This window comes from Apodemus sylvaticus, chromosome 20 (assembly GCF_947179515.1).
Source record: "Apodemus sylvaticus chromosome 20, mApoSyl1.1, whole genome shotgun sequence".
In the NCBI taxonomy this organism is placed as follows: domain Eukaryota; kingdom Metazoa; phylum Chordata; class Mammalia; order Rodentia; family Muridae; genus Apodemus; species Apodemus sylvaticus.
Genome location: NC_067491.1, coordinates 22,127,162 through 22,146,164, shown reverse-complemented (window position 1 = coordinate 22,146,164; position 19,003 = coordinate 22,127,162). Strand labels below are relative to the sequence as shown.

At 39.2% G+C, this 19,003-nt stretch overlaps 1 protein-coding gene across 5 annotated transcripts in view; it reads left to right on the top strand.

The window, feature by feature from the left end:
* Nucleotides 1-7,227: 7,227 nt before the first annotated feature.
* Caps2 (calcyphosine 2) overlaps nucleotides 7,228-19,003 on the top strand; it is a 48,121-nt gene continuing 36,345 nt past the window's right edge. For 2 of the 5 annotated variants that reach the window (XM_052165557.1, XM_052165558.1), the window contains exons 1-5: nucleotides 7,249-7,326; nucleotides 9,244-9,293; nucleotides 11,355-11,400; nucleotides 11,490-11,615; nucleotides 13,302-13,460. In XM_052165557.1, coding sequence (XP_052021517.1) covers nucleotides 7,249-7,326; nucleotides 9,244-9,293; nucleotides 11,355-11,400; nucleotides 11,490-11,615; nucleotides 13,302-13,460 — 459 coding nt within the window. Of the gene's footprint in view, nucleotides 7,327-9,243; nucleotides 9,294-11,340; nucleotides 11,401-11,489; nucleotides 11,616-13,301; nucleotides 13,461-19,003 lie in introns of those variants that run through there. The other 3 variants (XM_052165562.1, XM_052165560.1, XM_052165561.1) reach the window with 3 other exon arrangements.

Genomic DNA, 19,003 nt, shown 5'->3' with positions numbered 1-19,003 from the left:
TGGCAAGCACGTTCCTCAGTGGTATCCATCCAGGCCACCCCTGGCTTAGCCTCTTTGTGCACGTTGTTGCTAACTTTGTAGCATACACTCTTAAATCTTTCCTGATCTTTCTGTTCCTACCTGAAGGCACGTAGTTTTCTTCATCGAATCAATTGCTAATTACAATTATAAGGCCTTTTCTGTAGCACCTGCCCACCAGATTGTGCCCTTCACATCAACGGCGGTTTTCCTTTCTTTACTGATTTTCTCTAAATCTAAAACAGGCACTTTAAGCCTCCAATAAAAGTTTGTTAACTAAAGAAACAAGCCTGCATGCTAATATTATACTGTATGTGTTTTAACCTTCTTAACTTTGGAAATTGTTTCTTATTTGTATGGCCTAATAAACATTTTGATTCTGTCTGTGAGGCTTATATACCTTACTTGTTTAAAAAAATTATTAGCTGGGCGTGGTGGTGCATGCCTGTAATCCCAGCACTCTGGGAGGCAGAGGCAGCCAGAGTTCGAGGCCAGCCTGGTCTACAGAGTGAGTTCCAGGACAGCCAGGACTATACAGAGAAACCCTGTCTCAAAAAAACCAAAATCCAAAAAAAACCAAAAAAAAAAAATTATATATTTATTTATTTAAATTTATTTACATTTCAAGTGTTATCCCCTTACCCTGTTCCCCCCCTCCCAGAATCCTCCAATCCTCCTATCCCCTCCCCCTCCCCCTACTCCTATGAGGGTGTTCCTCCATCCACCCCACTCCCACTTCCCTGCCCTTGATTCCTCTGTGCTGGGACATCTATCAAACCTTCATAAGACCAAAGACCTTTCTTCCCATTGATGCCTGACAAGGTAATCCTCTGCTACATATGCAACTGGAGCCATGTGTACTCCTTGGTTGATGACTTATATACCCTACGTCTAACCTCTGGTATATTAGCAGATTGCCTGTGCTCAGCATATCCTGAATACACGGAAGATTGGATATGCAAATAAGTGTTGAAAGTAAAACATAAACTTGAAAGATTTTAGTGCCTGGAGGTGGTTCAGGGGGCGGTGAGATTCTACAAGCTTGAGGGCCACAGTGTGAATCCCCAACACACACATAAAATTCCAGGCACGATGGGCATGTTTACCTGTAACCTCAGCATTGCAGGAGAGCAAGGCAGACAGATCCTAGTAAAATTTATGTTTTTTTTTTTTTTTTTTTTTTTTTTTTTCTTTTGTGACAAGGACTCATGTAACTTAGGCTGTTGTTTTTCAACTCATTGCATAGCTGAGGATGATCTTAGACTTTGAATCCTCCTGCCTCTACCTTCTGAGTACTGGGATTAACCATCAGACTAGTTATTTGAAGTGTCAGGGATCCATTCCCTTCTTCAACCATGCCAGGCACTTGAGCTGTATCCCCAACCTTGAGTTCACAGTTTTGATACCTTCAAAATATTTTTGAAATTTTTTTTCTAAAACTGTGAATAATGTGCCTGTTTAGAAAGTTGGTTTTCAAAAGATATTGCAGTTAGCAAACATTTTGCTATTTTCAGGCTCATAATATTTGCAATGATCTGACATCATTGGTTAAGGAATTCCACTAAATGAATGATCCAACGTGATCCTTGCCGGGTTTTGTTGCTCTCCTGGTGCAGGAGAAACTTGCTGTGCCTGAGTCCCCTCCTTTACTCCGGGCCAGGGTTTATCACAACTCAGAGGTGAGCTTTTGGATCTGGGAGGCTGCATAGGGGGTGGGAAACAGAAAGCCTTTGGACTCCCGGTGAGTTTGCCCGCTGGTGCAGGGGTGTTTGTCCAGAGCATAGGAAGTAAAGGCAGCCCGAGGAGTGGAAGGATGGGAGCACAGATTAGGGCCCAGAGGCGGAGTTGAAGTCCCTTTTATTACTGGGAAAAGTTGGCGAGGGTGAGGAAGCCCAGTGAACCAGCGCCAGTTGCCTAGCAACCGGAGACACTGGTCTAGACTGTTGTGTTTTCTGGGAACTGCTCCTAAGCTTGCCAGGGGAAGCTCTCAGAAGGAAGTTCTTGGCGGAATCACCTTGGGTTTTGGCGGAATCACCGTGGTTTGTACCTCTCCCAGTCTTTCTTTTTCCAGTTTGGGTTGTGTGGAGCTAACTCTGTTAGGTCAAGTCAGCTTGCCTTGCTCCCTACTGTGGCCCTGAATGGTGGAAGGGAATAGGGGATTCCTTTTGGAGCACTCCAGGTGCTGTAAAGTTGAATTGGAACCACTTTGTGTTTAGTTTCAGACCTTAGGTCTGTTGTCACCACGGATTCAAGGTGGACTTGGTCCCTGCCCCTCACTACTGAACTGTATTTACTAAAAGCTTCCTTGTTTATGAGCTGGATCAGATCCTTTCATCCTTTCCTTTCAGGTATGTTCTGACTTTGCATCAACAAATTAAAAGAGCAGGATACACTTACCAGGAGAGAAACAATCACAGCTGGAGTTGGAAATGGTCTTTGTTAAGAAACAGGGGATGAAGTGGTTGCGACTCAGTGGTTAATGGCAACAAAGACATTAGTCAATGGTAGTAACTACCTGCTAGCAAGAGTTTTTGCTGATCTTGCCAGCCCTCACTCTCTTGTCCAAGTTCTGTACTTTAGCACAAGTACAGTCCTGGGCATTCAATCCAATACATTGTTGCTCCCAGCCATTTGGGTAAAGAGTCTATTCTTGAATCACCAAACTTAGGTTTTAGGAGTTCCTTAGTCCTCACAGCAAATTGCTTCCTGAGGCTTCTGCTTTCTGTGCCAGCAAGGGTGGACGATTGGAAAGAGATCTAGAGCCTGTGTTTGAGTTAAGACTCTTCAATCCAGATGAATTTGAGAATTGCTCTTTCTAACCCTATGAAGAATTGAGTTGGGATTTTGATGGGGATTGCATTGAATCTGTATACTGCTTTTGGCAAGATGGCCATTTTTATTATATTAATCCTGCCAATCCAAGAGCATGGAAGATTTTTCCATCTTCTCAAGTCTTCTTTGGTTCCTTTCTTCAAAGACTTGAAGTTCCTGTCATGCAGATCTTTCCACTTGCTTGGCTAGAATCACACCAAGATACTTTATATTGCTTGTGGCTATTATAAAGGGTGTCATTTCCCTCCTGATTTGCTTGAGCTAATTTTATATCCAGCCACTCTTGCTGAAGTTGTTTATCAGCTATAGGAGTTCTCTGGTGGAGTTTTCAGGGCCACTTAAGTATACTATCATATCTTCTGCTAATAGTGATAATTACCAGGACAGGGAAGCAGGAAGGGGTTGATTGGGGAACAGGGGGAGGGAAGAGGGCTTATGGGGGAGAGGGATCCAGGAAAGGGGAAATCATTTGAAATGTAAATAAAGAATATATCGAATAAAAAATAATATATAAAGACTCTTCAATCATCGGCACACAGTTAAGCAAAGTGAAATTCACTTTTCTGGGGCTCAGCTTGCTCAGTACAAAAATCATAAGCTTAGTGGATCTTAGCTTTTGAAGCAAGCCCTGTCCAAATCAATAGATTCTCGGACTGCAGTGCTGGTGGCCAGTCCTAACCCTGCAGACTTCAGGGTGCTCTCCCAGTAGCTCTTCCCCCTCAATGTTCTTATTTGCATCAGAATGAATCTCTTTTATGGTGTGTGGTTCTGAGTTAATGCTTATCTAAGTAATTGACTGAATTCTCTTATCTTCTAGGCTTTCTGCTAAGCCCAGAGATATAAAGTGAGCATCACCAGGAGCCACCATTTTTATCAGCTCACAGTTTTACTGAGGACTATTTGGTGCTACTTAGAGCTGCAAACACCTTACCCGATTGTTTCCGGAAAGACTTGTATGTTGGCATTGTGATTGTCATAGATGCAGAGGAACGAATCTAAGGGGTTTATTCCAAATGCATATGGACATTTATGATGCATCGATTTGTCTATTGACTAGATAAGTATTTATCAAGAATTTATATTACAGGGAAGGCATTAAATACCAGAGTTTGTAGTTGGGATAGTACATTAGAAATGCAGAGAGTTAATTACACTGGAGAAACACCAGAATAGGCAGAAGCAGGCTATTCTGGAGTTCATATTTGCTGATCCTATTAATCTTTTAAATCTAGTGATTTAAAATGTCGTACAGTTATTTGGAATGGCAACAATAGTAAGGTATGAAGTTTGGAGTCTGATAATGTAACGGTGTCTCCATCTTAGCTTTGGCTTGTGCATTAGTTATTGTTCTATTACGGTGAAGAGTCGCCATGACTAATGCAACTTATAAAAGAAGGCATGTAACTGAGGCTCGCTTGCCGTTTCAGAGGGTGTGTTCAGGACCGTATTGCTAGGGGGCATGGCGGTGGGCTGGCAGGCATGGTACTGGAACAGTTTCTGAGATCTTACGGCAGGCTGGGCCTGATGTGAGCTTTTGAACTCTCAAGGCCCCCTTTTGGTCCCCTCAGCGGCAGGCTTCTTCCGACAAGGCCACACCTCCTAGTCCTTCCAGAACAGCCCACCACCTGGGGACCAAACATTCAAATATATGAGCCTGTGGAGACAGTTCTATTCAAATCACCTCAGCCTGCCAGTTGGTACTCATCGTGGCAAATACAGTAAAGTGTTCTTGGATGTGTTAGGCAAGTGCCATACCGCTGCACTGCAAGCCTACCTTACAAATGTGTCTTTTGTGATGTGACCAAATAATGGACCTTAGGCTTAGAACATAAAAAATTTTGCTTTTTTTTTTTTTTTTTTTTTTTTAAAGGACGCTGAAAAGGGAACCACATGAAATATCATTTGGATTATTTTCAAATTTGATGATATATGCTATTTTCAGGATATGTTTATTTTAGCTTAGTAAATATTCTTAAATTTACTATTAGAATGGGACTCTTGGCTGAAATGAAGGATTCTTAGAGGAGAAAGATCTGGGGCGGTGTAGGAAGGGTAAAAGAGATGAGGTACAAGGGGATTGGGGTTAATTACATTGGGCATGAACTACTACTGATGGTTGCCATCTATGAAATGCTACCTCATTCCACCAGGATGAGGAAGGCATTAGTATTCATTTTATACATTATAAACATTGGCTCAGAGAGGTCAATTTTATTTTCTTCAGCTTCAGTTATGGGAACTCAGCAAAAGTCAGAATTTTGATAAAAGTTTATCTAACTGAAGCTGACACTGCCATCCTTTTTTTTTTTTTTTAAAAAAACAAACAAACAAAAAAACCCCAACACCCAGCATAATATAAGAAAAGAAAGTGGGAATGAACTTTGAGTGTGGGGAGGAGGAGTCTCTGCAACCTTTATGGTGACCAGCCTCATTAGAGTGACCTGCATCCAGAGGCAAAAGGGGCTGACTCAGCAGCCAGTGTTGGCTCCAACTTCCGGTGGCTGGCTCCAACTTCCGGTGGCTGGCTCCAACTTCCGGTGGCTGGCTTCAACTTCCGGTGGCTGACCCTGAGTGCTTAAGTTTAGGCATGTTGAAGCTCAACACAATTTGCTGAAAAATTTTCTGTGATGATTAAATCAGCCTCACACACACAACAAAGCACACATAAATCTTGAGATATAATGCAAGCTAAATACTGGTCAGACGTGGGTGTGCTGAAGCTCTTTGTAGAGTTCATGAAGATAGGTGCTATAGGCTGACCGAGAAAAACAAACTTACAATAAGGGTCTGGAGGAGCGTCCAGTGCCAGAGAAGTCTCTAGTCAGATAGCACGAAGGTCATCAGGGTTTGGCTTGGTAGCACTTTCAGGCCAGCTCCATGCTCCTAGGCAGAAAACAGGTATAGCATTCCTTCCTTTGAAGACAGAACCTGTGTGTATGCTTAACATTCTAGAAGTCAAAATAAAACCATGTAAAATTTTGAGGACAGATAGAATTACTTGCCTTAACAAGCAGTGTTTTATAATAATAGTAATAATTACATATTATTACTTTTTATACAAATTACTAATTATACTGTTGGTAGAATGTTTGTTTGTTTGTTTTATTGCGAGACAGGGTTTCTCTGTGTGGCCTTGGCTGTCCTGGAACTCACTCTGTAGATCAGGCTGGCCTTGAACTCAGGGATTTGCCTGCCTTGGCCTTCAGAGTACTGGTATGAAAGGCATGTACTACCATGGGATAGACCATCTTAATACACACACCATTTCTTATATGAATGTAACCTGTTCCCTGTGGGCTGAGAATGATGACAATCACTCAAGTCAAATAGCTTTGACCATAGCAGAAAATCTATATCCAAATAATTGTGCCTACAATTCATTTCTTGGCACAGCAGAACTGTCAACACTTAGCTTACCTACTATGGAGGTAAAATCCTAGTACAGCCTTAGAACAATGAACTCCAATGTCTAAAATTTGTTCTTATTTTGGTTTGTATCACAATAAGAGCCGAGATTTTTAGCTCTACTAAAAACAAAAACAAAAACAAAAAACAAACAAAAAGACTTTAATGTTCATTTCATAACATGCCCATCATTTTTATGATTGGTATAAAAGATATATTGTGTTGAATATAATAAAAATAAAAAAATATAAAAAAGAGAAATATTGTCACTAGTCTACCCCGACAGTATCAAAATCCATAGTGGCTTGAGAACCAAGTGCTAAGAAGAGTAAGTTCCTGGCACAGAGAAGACGGGCGGACTCTTACCGTAGCATAGACTGAATGGCTTTAAATAACGCAAGCCTCTTGGGCATCCTGGAAACTGCTCATTGCTGCTCTTGGGCATCCTGGAAACTGCTCACTGCTGCTCTTGGGCATCCTGGAAACTGCTCACTGCTGCTCTTGGTCATCCTGGAAACTGCTCACTGTCTTTCCCCTCTTCAGTGGCAGCTGCATAGCATCTGTGTTTCTCTGGGACTTGGGAACCCATCTTCCCACCTTCTCTGACTTAACCAGATCCTCCTGCCTCCTCCCGCTTCTAATGACCCGTGTGAATCTAATGAGCCTAACAGATTAACTTTCCCATCTCAAATTTTTAACTTAGCCCCACCTGAAATATTCCTTTGCCATGAAAGATACACAGTCACAGGGCCTCGAGAGTCACAGGACACACATTAGGAAGACTGCCATGCAGCGTGACGTATTTGCAGTGCTCGAACGGGGTTTTAGCTTATAAGGTCAATGATGATTTATTATTAGCCACAACCATTAAACTTCTTTCTATGGAAAAGTACTCTGTGTGGGTTATTTACAATTATAATAAAAATGAGCATTTTGCACTTATTTTCATCTTTTTAGAGTATAGCACACTGCGTGAGAAATACAAACATTTGAATGGACTTAGAGGTGAAAGGCGTGGCCGCCTCTAGGAGTCAGACTCGGCTGTTTTCTGGAAGAAAGAATTCCCTGCAAGTAAGTAAGCCTAGGACTCTCCTCTTACAGAACGACTCCCTCAATTCCTTCTGGGGTCCTTTATCTACTCCTGTTTCTATGACTGTTCACACTCACAAATATTTATGATGGGTGCTTTTTTTTTGTAAGTGTGGGACCCCCAAAGTTGACAATAATCATTATTTTAATATTGATTAATTAAATTAATTGATTAATTTAGTCTTAATCTGTTAATTTTAAGCGTATTGCTTTATTGTTGTTATTTTTTTTTAAAATCACCCACGTATTTACAGAAAATAGAAGAGAAAGAAGAAAATATAAAAGAAGAGGAAATTATCGTTTGGCTTACGATGTTGCCTGTATTACACACTAGTGTGTTTACATTTAATTGGGACATGGTTGTAAACTGCCTCTTCGTTAACCTACCCTATCAGCATTTTACATATTCAATGTTCTAAAAGTAGTTTTAGTAGTCACATAAGATATAGTGTAGTTATATACAAAGGAAGATTTAAAAGATCCCAAACTTAACTTTCTCCACATTGTATACTGCTTACTTAAAATGAAGTTTCAGTGACAGAATCCCTCACTTTTACGTATCTTGTACTCAAAGCCTGCTTAGTATGATGCTAGGTGCTGAAGACGCAACTGTAAGTGAAATGAAGACTTAGCTCAGAGTCTCACAGGTGAGATCCATATTCCTACAGGATTAAAAATTCAAATACGGGTAAATACTTAAGGGAGCACCGTAGGTGTTTAAAGCAGAGAAGATGGTAAAATATAGGCTGAAACAGGGTTTCAACGAAAATGGTATCTTTATTCACCGCCAGTTTAGGTTCCTGAAAGGCAAAATGGCTGCAGGCTCAAACCATGGAGCTAAGGATGATATAGCAATCACCAGCGTGCTATTTTTGTATTTGAATCCAAATCAAAATATTTACAGAGCGAATTTTACATTTTTTTATGTTAGTTATGTAGGACAGGCATCTGGCATTTGGGTGGTAAGGAACCTCCTTCTCAGTCCGCAACAGACTATTGCATTATAGTTCATGGAGTAACAAAACACTATTTCTCTTTCTCTGGTATTTTATAGTGATTTTTACTCTTTTATTTATTGAGAATTTCATACATAGGTACTATATTTATATCATTGTCTACTTACTCACTTCCCATGTGCCCCAAAGTCGCTCTGACTCTTTGATTATTATAATAAATATATAATATATAACATACAACATATAATATGTAATATATATTATATTTTATATTAGTATATTAATATAATTATGTATTGTATACATATAATAGATACATATGCATATATAAATTATATACATGCACATATAATATGTATATAATATAAATACAATCTGCTGAGTCCCTTCAGTGTGCCTATGTGTATGTATTTAGGGCTGACCACTTGGGATTGGTTAACTTATTAGGGGCTTGAGAAAGGGATCTCTCTTTCTCTCTCTCTGTAGCCAATAATTGCCTATAGGATTTCATGTAGGGGCGGGGCCTCCATCCTCAGTTGATTCTGGGGTTATTTTTCAGGTCTTGTTTAAACAACCACGTTGTTGAGATTCCACAGGTACTGCTTCCCTGTCATGTATATGTCAAACAGGAGACACCCAGCCACCCTTCCTGCCTGTTCCACCTTGGTTAGAGTTTGGGGGCACATCTTTCCCAAGCTCAGAGTGCGGTGAAGGGGGTGATTGTCTGTCTTACCTATCATTCTCTCTGTGTCTTAATCAAAGTGAGGAGGGTTTGGGAGACACATTTTCTATGGAGTTTACTGAGAAAATAAAATAAAATTCTCTTTATTGCATCCAGTCATGATTATCTTTTAATGTATAAGGTACGCTGATTCTGTTTTATGTATTTTCTTTTTTCTTTTCTTTTCTTTCCTTTTTTTTCTTTTTCTTTTTGAAATTAAAGCAAGGATGGACTTCCAGATCATGGTCAATCCAAAATTCCTGCCTACCTATGTAAGCTATATTTCTTCACATATTTATTGCTGATTAAAAATAAAAGCTTGATTAGTTAAAAACCCTACATATGCATAGTTACATATATATGTATATAATAGCTTTGATTATGAAGTGCAGAAAAAACTGCATAGAGAGAGTCTGAATTTATTGTGGCAGAATTAAAAGTCTTCTTCTGATAGGATAGTAAGAATATGGATAATATTCTTATTTTATTTAATTTCGTTCTCCCATTTTTCTGAAAAAGATGAATTCTTCCTTTCAAACATTCATTTTGTTTTTTTTAAAACTCAAATTTACCTTAAAATAATACATAGCATCACAAAACTGTATCTACTCTGCTTATTTTTAGCCTACAGAAAGTATCCATATAGTGTAGTTTGGCCTAGCAAATTGCCATTTTTAGTATTCTAAAGGAATTCTGTAGGGTATTTTGATACGTGTATAAAGCAGGATAAGCATACGTACTCTAAATGCATATATTAGAGAAGTGTATGACATCCTTCACTTTATGACTGGCATGGTAACAATTATCCAGTAGTGACTGTATCTGTATTTTAAACTATTATGTTGAAGAATATGAGAATGTAATTGATATTATAGTTATATTTATATATTTTTATATTGATATATTTTTATGTTATTAAAGTTTTCTTTTTTATTTAAATATGTCTGGTATGTTATAGTTTCAAATATTTTAAAAGTATAAAACACTTTAAAAATATGTTTCATATAATTTAGATTAGAGGGCCAAATCACACCACACTGATGCTTTCTATAGACTAAAAACAAGCAGAGCCAATAATTTCATCTGTTGCTACATGATAGATACCTGTCATGACATAAACATGTTCAGAAGACAGAAAACATGAGTTATGTTTAAGTGAAATGTTATGCTTGGGGACGAACACACAACAGGGAGATCGTAGCAAGGGGTGTGAACCAAGTTGTGCGCTAAAATATGTTTTACAGTTGATGTGAAATGTACTATTTGCTACATTTTTAGTTACTCATAAAAATTAAGTGCATGTTAAGTTGACCAAAGGTTTTGTTAGGTAGATTGTATTAGCTAGCAATTTACACAGCTAATAAAAGATTTAAATTATTACAGAGTTCATTTAGCCTATTTGTACCCACAGAGCGCGTTGCCTGTTTTTCCCCAAATATTTACAACCAGCCTATGGCTGTAGCGATTCGTTAGTTCCAGTGTGAATGTTGGTTGATAGATTTATTTGCTGTAAAATATTATGAGTGGTTTCTTGGTGAAAACCAATTTTGAATGCTTAAAATAATATTGCCGACTGCTCTCTTGGGCTGCCCACTACTTGACAACTGCATACATTGTGTATTTAAGTCTTATTTGCAGTATTAATATGGCTCCCTTCACTGCTTACGTCTCGGAAGTCAGCAAAACAAATAGTAAATCAAATCCTGATTCACAGTATTTGCTGATTTCCATAATGACAGTCTAAGGCCAGCTGATCTCAAGGGAACAGAGTTGGGAAGAATCGTGCAGTTATAAGAGGATTCAGATACTGATCTTTCTAACCTGCCCTGTGCTCACCTCTGCAGGATGGTAGATGTTCTAGTGTGTGCTTCGGCCTTTTCTTGTGTGTATATGTATGGTGGGCTGTGCATTTGTGCCTCTGGGGGTCGCTTCCCATCCTCCTGGGGCTGATGACAGGCACCTGCCCCTCCTACACAGCTTTATGTGGGTTCAGGGGATCTGAACTACAGAGCTGCCCAGCAAATGCCTTGTTCATTCACGGAGGCACCTTCTTATTCTCACCTTTGTATGGATATAATGTATTTAATCATAATTCTGTATGCTTTTTAAATTTTATTATCATTATATTTTTATTTTATTATTCTTTATTAGTAAGGACTATATTTAATAGCCAATATGAAAAGCTGTTGAACATTTGTCAGAAACTAGGCAGTGGCAGCCAACATACCATTAAGTTAATTGTTACTTTGTATAGATAATGTATTTGATAATGATTTTTCTGTTATTACAGACTCACTTAAAATTTTATGAGATGCATAGATTATTTCTTTTAGGGTCCCGCCACTTGATCTGGGAAGCCTTGTTGACTCCGATGAGGAGGTAACTTTAACTTTGTTTAATACGGTAAACATTTGACTGCGGCAGCCCCTATTGGCATGTGCTAACTCTTACTCCATTTCACTTTTTAGGATAATTTTTCCCAAGCACCACGTGGTACAGTCCACGTTCGCCTTAACCCACCACGGTCACAGCCTGCTCTGGGTTGGGTTATGCCGTGTCAAAGACCATATCCTCAGCATCATCTCCATGAAGTGGTCAGTATGTATCAGTGTTACAATACATGTCATTAGAGTTGTTCTCAGCTTACATGATTTTTTTGTTTGTTTGTTTGGGTTTTTTTTTTGCCAGTTAATCAGTGTGTCCTCGGTTTACACAAATTGCATATAAAAATTTCCAACAGTGGTACTGATGAAATGGCTTTATAGTTTTTGAATACTGAAATGAAATTTTTAAATACTTGTAAAGTTGCCAAATTACAGGTGTGTCTGAGTATGGATTCCAGGAATTAAAAAATATATATATAAAATATGAGATCATGGACCAGAGAGATGGCTCAGCGGTAAAGAGCACTGACTACTCTTCCGGAGGTCCTGAGTTCAAATCTCAGCAACCACTCAGTGGCTCACAACTATCTGTAATGGGCATCCAATGCCCTCTGGTGTGTCTGAAGATAGCTACAGTGTACTCATATGCGTAAAATAAATCTTAAAAAGAATATGAGACCATAACATATTATTTGAGTGACAGAATATTGATTTCTTAGTAATTCAGACTTTAGAATACTAAGAAATAGGTAAATACTCAAACTTAATCAATAACAACAATAATAATAATAATAATAATAAACTATTACCTCAGTCTATATTTTACAATGGTTATAACTCTAAGTTTGGCTCTGCCTTTGATCTCCTCAGAACTCTTCAAGGGCAGGACTGGTATTTGTATTTCTTTTTGCAGTGTCTGTGCCTATCTAAATCTACTGCCTCTGTTATCTGTTGCTACCATGGAGATTTGACACGGAACCACAAAATACTAGAGGGTAAAATACAGTAATATTCTAGAAATGGCAACCGAACTCCTTAGAGTTGTTAATCTCTAATTCCTAGGACATTTTGGTCAGAAAAGAAAAGATCTTCATAACATATCTAAGAAAAACCTCGACCTTAATTCTTTCAAGTTACTTAAGCAGTAGACCTTCAGCAGTGAAGGAGTAAAGAATTACTGAGGTCAAGTACCCATTCTAATCAATTCTTTTTATTTTTTATTATATGTTATATTAACTGTATATAATATATAAAATATATAAAATTAAAATAAAGATTATACATGTGTATGTGTGTGTATGTGTGTGTGTAGCCATGGCTGTCCTGGAATTTGATTTGTAGACCAAGCTGGCTTCAAACTTTCAGAGACCCCACCCATCTCTGTCTCCTGAGTGTTGGGATTCAACGTGTGTGCCTCCATACCTCAATCCTATCTGCTCTGATCAATGCTTGCTTAGCCAAATGTCTTTGTTTTGTTTTGCATTTATTTATTTATTTAATTATTTATTATTTATTTATTCACTTATTTATTATTTAGTTATTCACATTAGCTAAATGTTTTAAATGTCCCTTGTGTTGAGAACACCAACCATGGTGGTCTATTTCAAGTTAAGTACTAAGTGGAAAGCACGGCTCAATTGCCCAACCCCATCTGCTCTGATCAATGCTCAGCTAAATGGTTTTTTGTTTTGCTTTCCATTAATTAATTAATTACTTAATTTATGTTAGTTTAATATCTTAAATGTCCCCTCTGTTTGAAACACAGGCCCTGGTGGTCATTTTTGAGCTAAGTGGTAAGATAAACGGTAAGTATGGCAGCGTCAACAAGAAGAATACTATGTCGCTTTAAAAGATATTTTTTTTTCTGACAGACAGCGTACTTTGTTTTACCCCTAGGAACACGACACAATAACTGAGGATCTGCCAGCGCCAACAGGCAAATATAAGCTCAAGTACCAGCAGTACGCGAGTGAAATGAAGGATGGCTACAGACGATACATCCAGAGGAGTGCAGAGAGGCCAAAGGCAGCAAGCAGACCAGAGAAAACCGAGAAGGTAACAGAGGAGCCTCGGGCGCACGAACGGCTTCAAAGTGAACGCCGTTCCGCCCCCTTAATATAGAAAGTATAATACCGAACATCTATTTCAAACAGCCAGGGCTATTTAAAACATTTTTTTACTTATATCAAGTTGTTTACTCTTCATGACAAAACCAAAGCACCTGTCAGTGTTTCTCACAAGGAAAATTTTATTCCTATCCTCACATGTGTGCTTAACCCTTTTCATTTAATTGAGAGTGGGGGGCATGTATGAATGTGTAATATGTGTGTGTGTGTGTGTGTGTATGTATATATATATATATATATATATGTATTGTACTGGCTGGTTTTGTGTGTCAACTTGACACAGGCTGGTGTTATCACAGAGGAAGGAGTTTCATTTGGGGAAGTGCCTCCATGAGATCCAACTGTGAGGCAGTTTCTTTCTTTCTTTCTTTCTTTTTTTTTTTTTTTTGATGTTTGAGAAAAGTTAGTAGACCTTTTCTCTTTTTTTTTAATTCGATATATTTTTTATTTACATTTCAAATGATTTCCCCTTTTCTAGCCCCCCACTCCCCGAAAGTCCCATAAGCCCCCTTTTCTCCCCCTGTCCTCCCACCCACCCCTTCCCACTTCCCCATTCTGGTTTTGCCCTATACTTCTTCACTGAGTCTTTCTAGAAAAAGGGGGCACTCCTCCTTTCTTCTTGTACCTCATTTGATGTATGGATTATGTTTGGGGTATTCCAGTTTTCTAGGTTAATATTCACTTATTAGTGAGTGCATACCATGAGTCACCTTTTGAGTCTGGGTTACCTCACTTAGTATGATGTTTTCTAGCTCCATCCATTTGCCTAAGAATTTCATAAATTCATTGTTTCTAATGGCTGAATAGTACTCCATTGTGTAAATATACCACATTTTTTGCATCCACTCTTCTGTTGAGGGATACCTGGGTTCTTTCCAGCATCTGGCAATTATAAATAGGGCTGCTATGAACATAGTAGAGCATGTATCCTTATTACATGGTGGGGAATCCTCTGGGTATATGCCCAGGAGTGGTATAGCAGGATCTTCTGGAAGTGAGGTGCCTAGTTTTCAGAGGAACCGCCAGACTGATTTCCAGAGTGGTTGTACCAATTTGCAACCCCACCAGCAGTGGAGGAGTGTTCCTCTTTCTCCACATCCTCTCCAACACCTGCTGTCTCCTGAATTTTTAATCTTAGCCATTCTGACTGGTGTAAGGTGAAATCTCAGGGTTGTTTTGATTTGCATTTCCCTAATGACTAATGAAGTTGAGCATTTTTTAAGATGCTTCTCCGCCATCCGAAGTTCTTCAGGTGAGAATTCCCTGTTTAACTCTGTACCCCATTTTTTAATAGGGTTGTTTGGTTTTCTGGAGTCTAACTTCTTAAGTTCTTTATATATATTGGATATTAGCCCTCTATCTGATGTAGGATTGGTGAAGATCTTTTCCCAATTTGTTGGTTGCTGATTTGTCCTTTTGATGGTGTCCTTTGCCGTACAGAAACTTTGTAATTTTATGAGGTCCCATTTGTCAATTCTTGATCTTAGAGCATACGCTATTGGTGTTCTGTTCAGAAATTTTCTCCCTGTACCAATGTCCTCAAGGGTCTTCCCCAGTTTCTTTTCTGTTAGCTTCAGAGTGTCTGGCTTTATGTGGAGGTCCTTGATCCATTTGGATTTGAGCTTAGTACAAGGCGATAAAGATGGATCAATTCGCATTCTTCTGCATGCTGACCTCCAGTTGAACCAGCACCATTTGTTGAAAAGGCTATCTTTTTTCCATTGGATGTTTTCAGCCCCTTTGTCGAGGATCAAGTGGCCATAGGTGTGTGGGTTCATTTCTGGATCTTCAATCCTGTTCCATTGATCTGCCTGCCTGTCACTGTACCAATACCATGCAGTTTTTAACACTATTGCTCTGTAGTATTGCTTGAGGTCAGGGATACTGATTCCCCCAGAATTTCTTTTGTTGCTGAGAATAGTTTTAGCTATCCTGGGTTTTTTGTTATTCCAGATGAATTTGTTAATTGCTTTTTCTAACTCTGTGAAGAATTGAGTTGGGATTTTGATGGGTATTGCATTGAATCTGTATATTGCTTTTGGCAAAATGGCCATTTTAACTATATTGATTCTGGCGATCCATGAGCATGGGAGGTTTTCCCATTTTTTGAGGTCTTCTTCCATTTCCTTCTTCAGAGTCTTGAAGTTCTTGTCGTAAAGATCTTTCACATGTTTGGTAAGAGTCACCCCAAGATACTTTATACTGTTTGTGGCTATTGTGAAGGGGGTCATTTCGCTAATTTCTTTCTCAGCCTGCTTATCCTTTGAGTATAGGAAGGCCACTGATTTGCTTGAGTTGATTTTATAACCTGCCACTTTGCTGAAGTTGTTTATCAGCTGTAGGAGTTCTCTAGTGGAGTTTATTGGGTCACTTAGGTAGACTATCATGTCGTCTGCAAATAATGATAGTTTGACTTCTTCCTTTCCAATTTGTATCCCTTTGACCTCCTTATGTTGTCGAATTGCCCGAGCTAGTACCTCAAGTACAATATTGAAAAGATAAGGAGAGAGGGGGCAGCCCTGTCTAGTCCCTGATTTTAGTGGGATTGCTTCAAGTTTCTCTCCATTTAGTTTGATGCTGGCTACCGGTTTGCTGTATATTGCTTTTACTATGTTTAGGTATGGGCCTTGAATTCCCGTTCTTTCCAAGACTTTAAGCATGAAAGGATGCTGAATTTTGTCAAATGCTTTTTCAGCATCCAATGAAATGACCATGTGGTTTTTTTCTTTGAGTCTGTTTATGTAGTGGATTGCATTGATGGATTTCCGTATATTAAACCAACCCTGCATTCCCGGGATAAAGCCTACTTGATCATGGTGGATGATCGTTTTGATGTGTTCTTGGATTCGGTTGGCAAGAATTTTATTGAGTATTTTTGCATCGATGTTCATAAGGGAAATTGGTCTGAAGTTCTCTTTCTTTGTTGGATCTTTGTGTGGCTTTGGTATCAGCGTAATTGTGGCTTCGTAGAAGGAATTGGGTAGTGTTCCTTCTGTTTCTATTTTGTGGAATAGTTTGAAGAGTATTGGTGTTAACTCTTCTTTGAAGGTCTGATAGAATTCTGCATTGAAACCATCTGGTTCTGTGCTTTTTTTGGTTGGAAGACTTTCTATGACTCCTTCTATTTCTTTAGGCGTTATGGGACTGTTTAGATGATCTATTTGGTCCTGATTTAATTTTGGTATTTGGTATCTGTCAAGGAAATTGTCCATTTCCTCCAGATTCTCCAGTTGTGTTGAGTACAGGCTCTTGTAGTAGGATCTGATGATTGTTTGGATTTCCTCAGTTTCTAAGAAACATCCCTCCATGGCCTCTGCATCAGCTCCTGCTTTCTGACCTGCTTGAGTTCCAGTCCTGACTTCCTTTGGTGATGAACAACAATGTGGAAATGTAAGCAGAATAAACCCTTTCCTCCCCAACTTGCTTCTTGGTCATGATGTTTGTGCAGGAATAGGAACCCTGACTAAGATTCTCTTCTTTATCGGTTTATAGTCATTGTACATAGTCCTGGGTCTCCGAGGACATTTTCACACAAGTATAGAACAGACACTGGTGACCCTGTTCATTCCTGTTCAGTTAGTTCCCTTGATTAACCTTGTCCTCCACTCCCTAGAGCCTTTGCTCCCCTAGACAATTTCACTTCTACTTTCACATCATACACATCATTTCATGAAAAATCCCGGATCCACAAGTAAGAGAAAACATATAATACTTGTCTTTCAAGGTACGACTTATTTTGCTTAATATGATAATCTCTGATTGTATCAATTTTCTTGCAAAGAACACAATTTAGCTTTTCTTTACAGCCGAATAAATGAAATATAAGTGATTTTAGGTGATTTCTTATAAGTGCCTCTCATAATCATAAGGAAAACAAGCGTAAAATTTAAGATACATCTCCCAACCGGCTTAAGACAATCACTTTTAAACAATTCTCTGCTGTTTAGAAACCCTTACTGCAATAGTTAATCATTGCAAAAGCAGATACCCTTGTTTCTGCTGTATAAACCATGTGCCTATGACCTTCACATCACTATCATCAGGAGATCTCCAATATTGCAATTTATAATTTTTTGTTTTCCTGTATATTTGCCTGTGGTGTGTATGCAAGTATGTGTGTGTGTGTGTTTCTCTCTCTGTGTGTGCATGTGTGTGTGTGTGTGTGTGTACATGTATGATGAGAGGCCTAATGTTAATGTGGGAGTCTTTGTTGATGCCCCTCTACTTCTGTCATCCAGGAGAATGTGATTTATTAAATCAGAAGTAAATATCATTTAGGCACTAATTCATCATTATAGAATATTAGGTATAGTAAGTGTCTTAGGGTTTTATGCTTGTGGCCAGACACCATGATTAAGGTCAACATTATAAGGACAGCATTTAATTGGGTTTGGCTTTCAGGTTCAGTGGTTCAGTCCATTTTCATCCAGGTGGGAGCATGGCAGCATCCAGGCAGGCAAGGTGCAGGAGTTGCTGAGGGTTCTACATCTTCATGGAAAGCTTCTAAGAGAATACTGGCTTCCAGGGAGCAAGGGTGAAGGTCTTAAAGACCATGCCCACAGAGACATGCCTACTCTAACAAGGCCATACCTACTTTGACAGGGACACACCTAGTAATGCCACTCCCTGGGCCAAGCATATACAAACCATCGTGGTAAGTGTAAAGGGTACTGGGGATACAGTTCATTGACAGACTGCTTGCAATTGGGTGTAAAGTGAATAAAAAAAATAAATTAATGAGGTAAAAAAGAAAAAGAAACAGGTTAGACCACTCCTGAGCAATGCCACCCAAGGTTGACCTCTGATATCCACATCTGAATGTGAATGTGAACCCCTCCCCCACACATACACTCAGAGTCTCCATGATTTTCTACATAAACCCCTTGATAATCTGCCTAGTACCACAAGACTCAAAACACTACGCAAAAGGGACACTCTCTGGAAAGAGAAGAACCTAGTGTCAGAAATGGGAGCCTCGCTCTAACAGGGAGGAATATGGGGATCGATTCTCTGCTGATTCCGTAAAGTTAACATTTTATCCATGGTAGCCAGGGCCTGACAGGCTGCAGCCACTGACTCCTCTGACTGATGCTGATGCGAGGAGACACACAATCAGTTGAAACAGTAAATTAAGCCCAGCTCCTTGATTCTGCTTGCCAGTTGCCTTTGTTGAGTTTTCCTTCCACTTATTGAAAAAAAAAAAGTCACGAATTTCTCTTTCTCCAATTGTTTCACTAATTGCATTGGTTACTTTGTTCATTTCTGTGGCAAAAAAACATCCAACAAAGACAACTTAAGGAAGGAAGGATTTACTTTGGTTTAGAGTTTGGGGCGCAGTCCATTATGGAGGCAGAAGCAAGGGGCAGGTGTGCACACTGCATCTGTGTCGGGAAGCAGAGAGAGGCCAGTGCTCCTAGCTTCTCCCTTTTATTTAGACTCTAGTCCGTAGGATGGTGCCACCCATGTTCACGG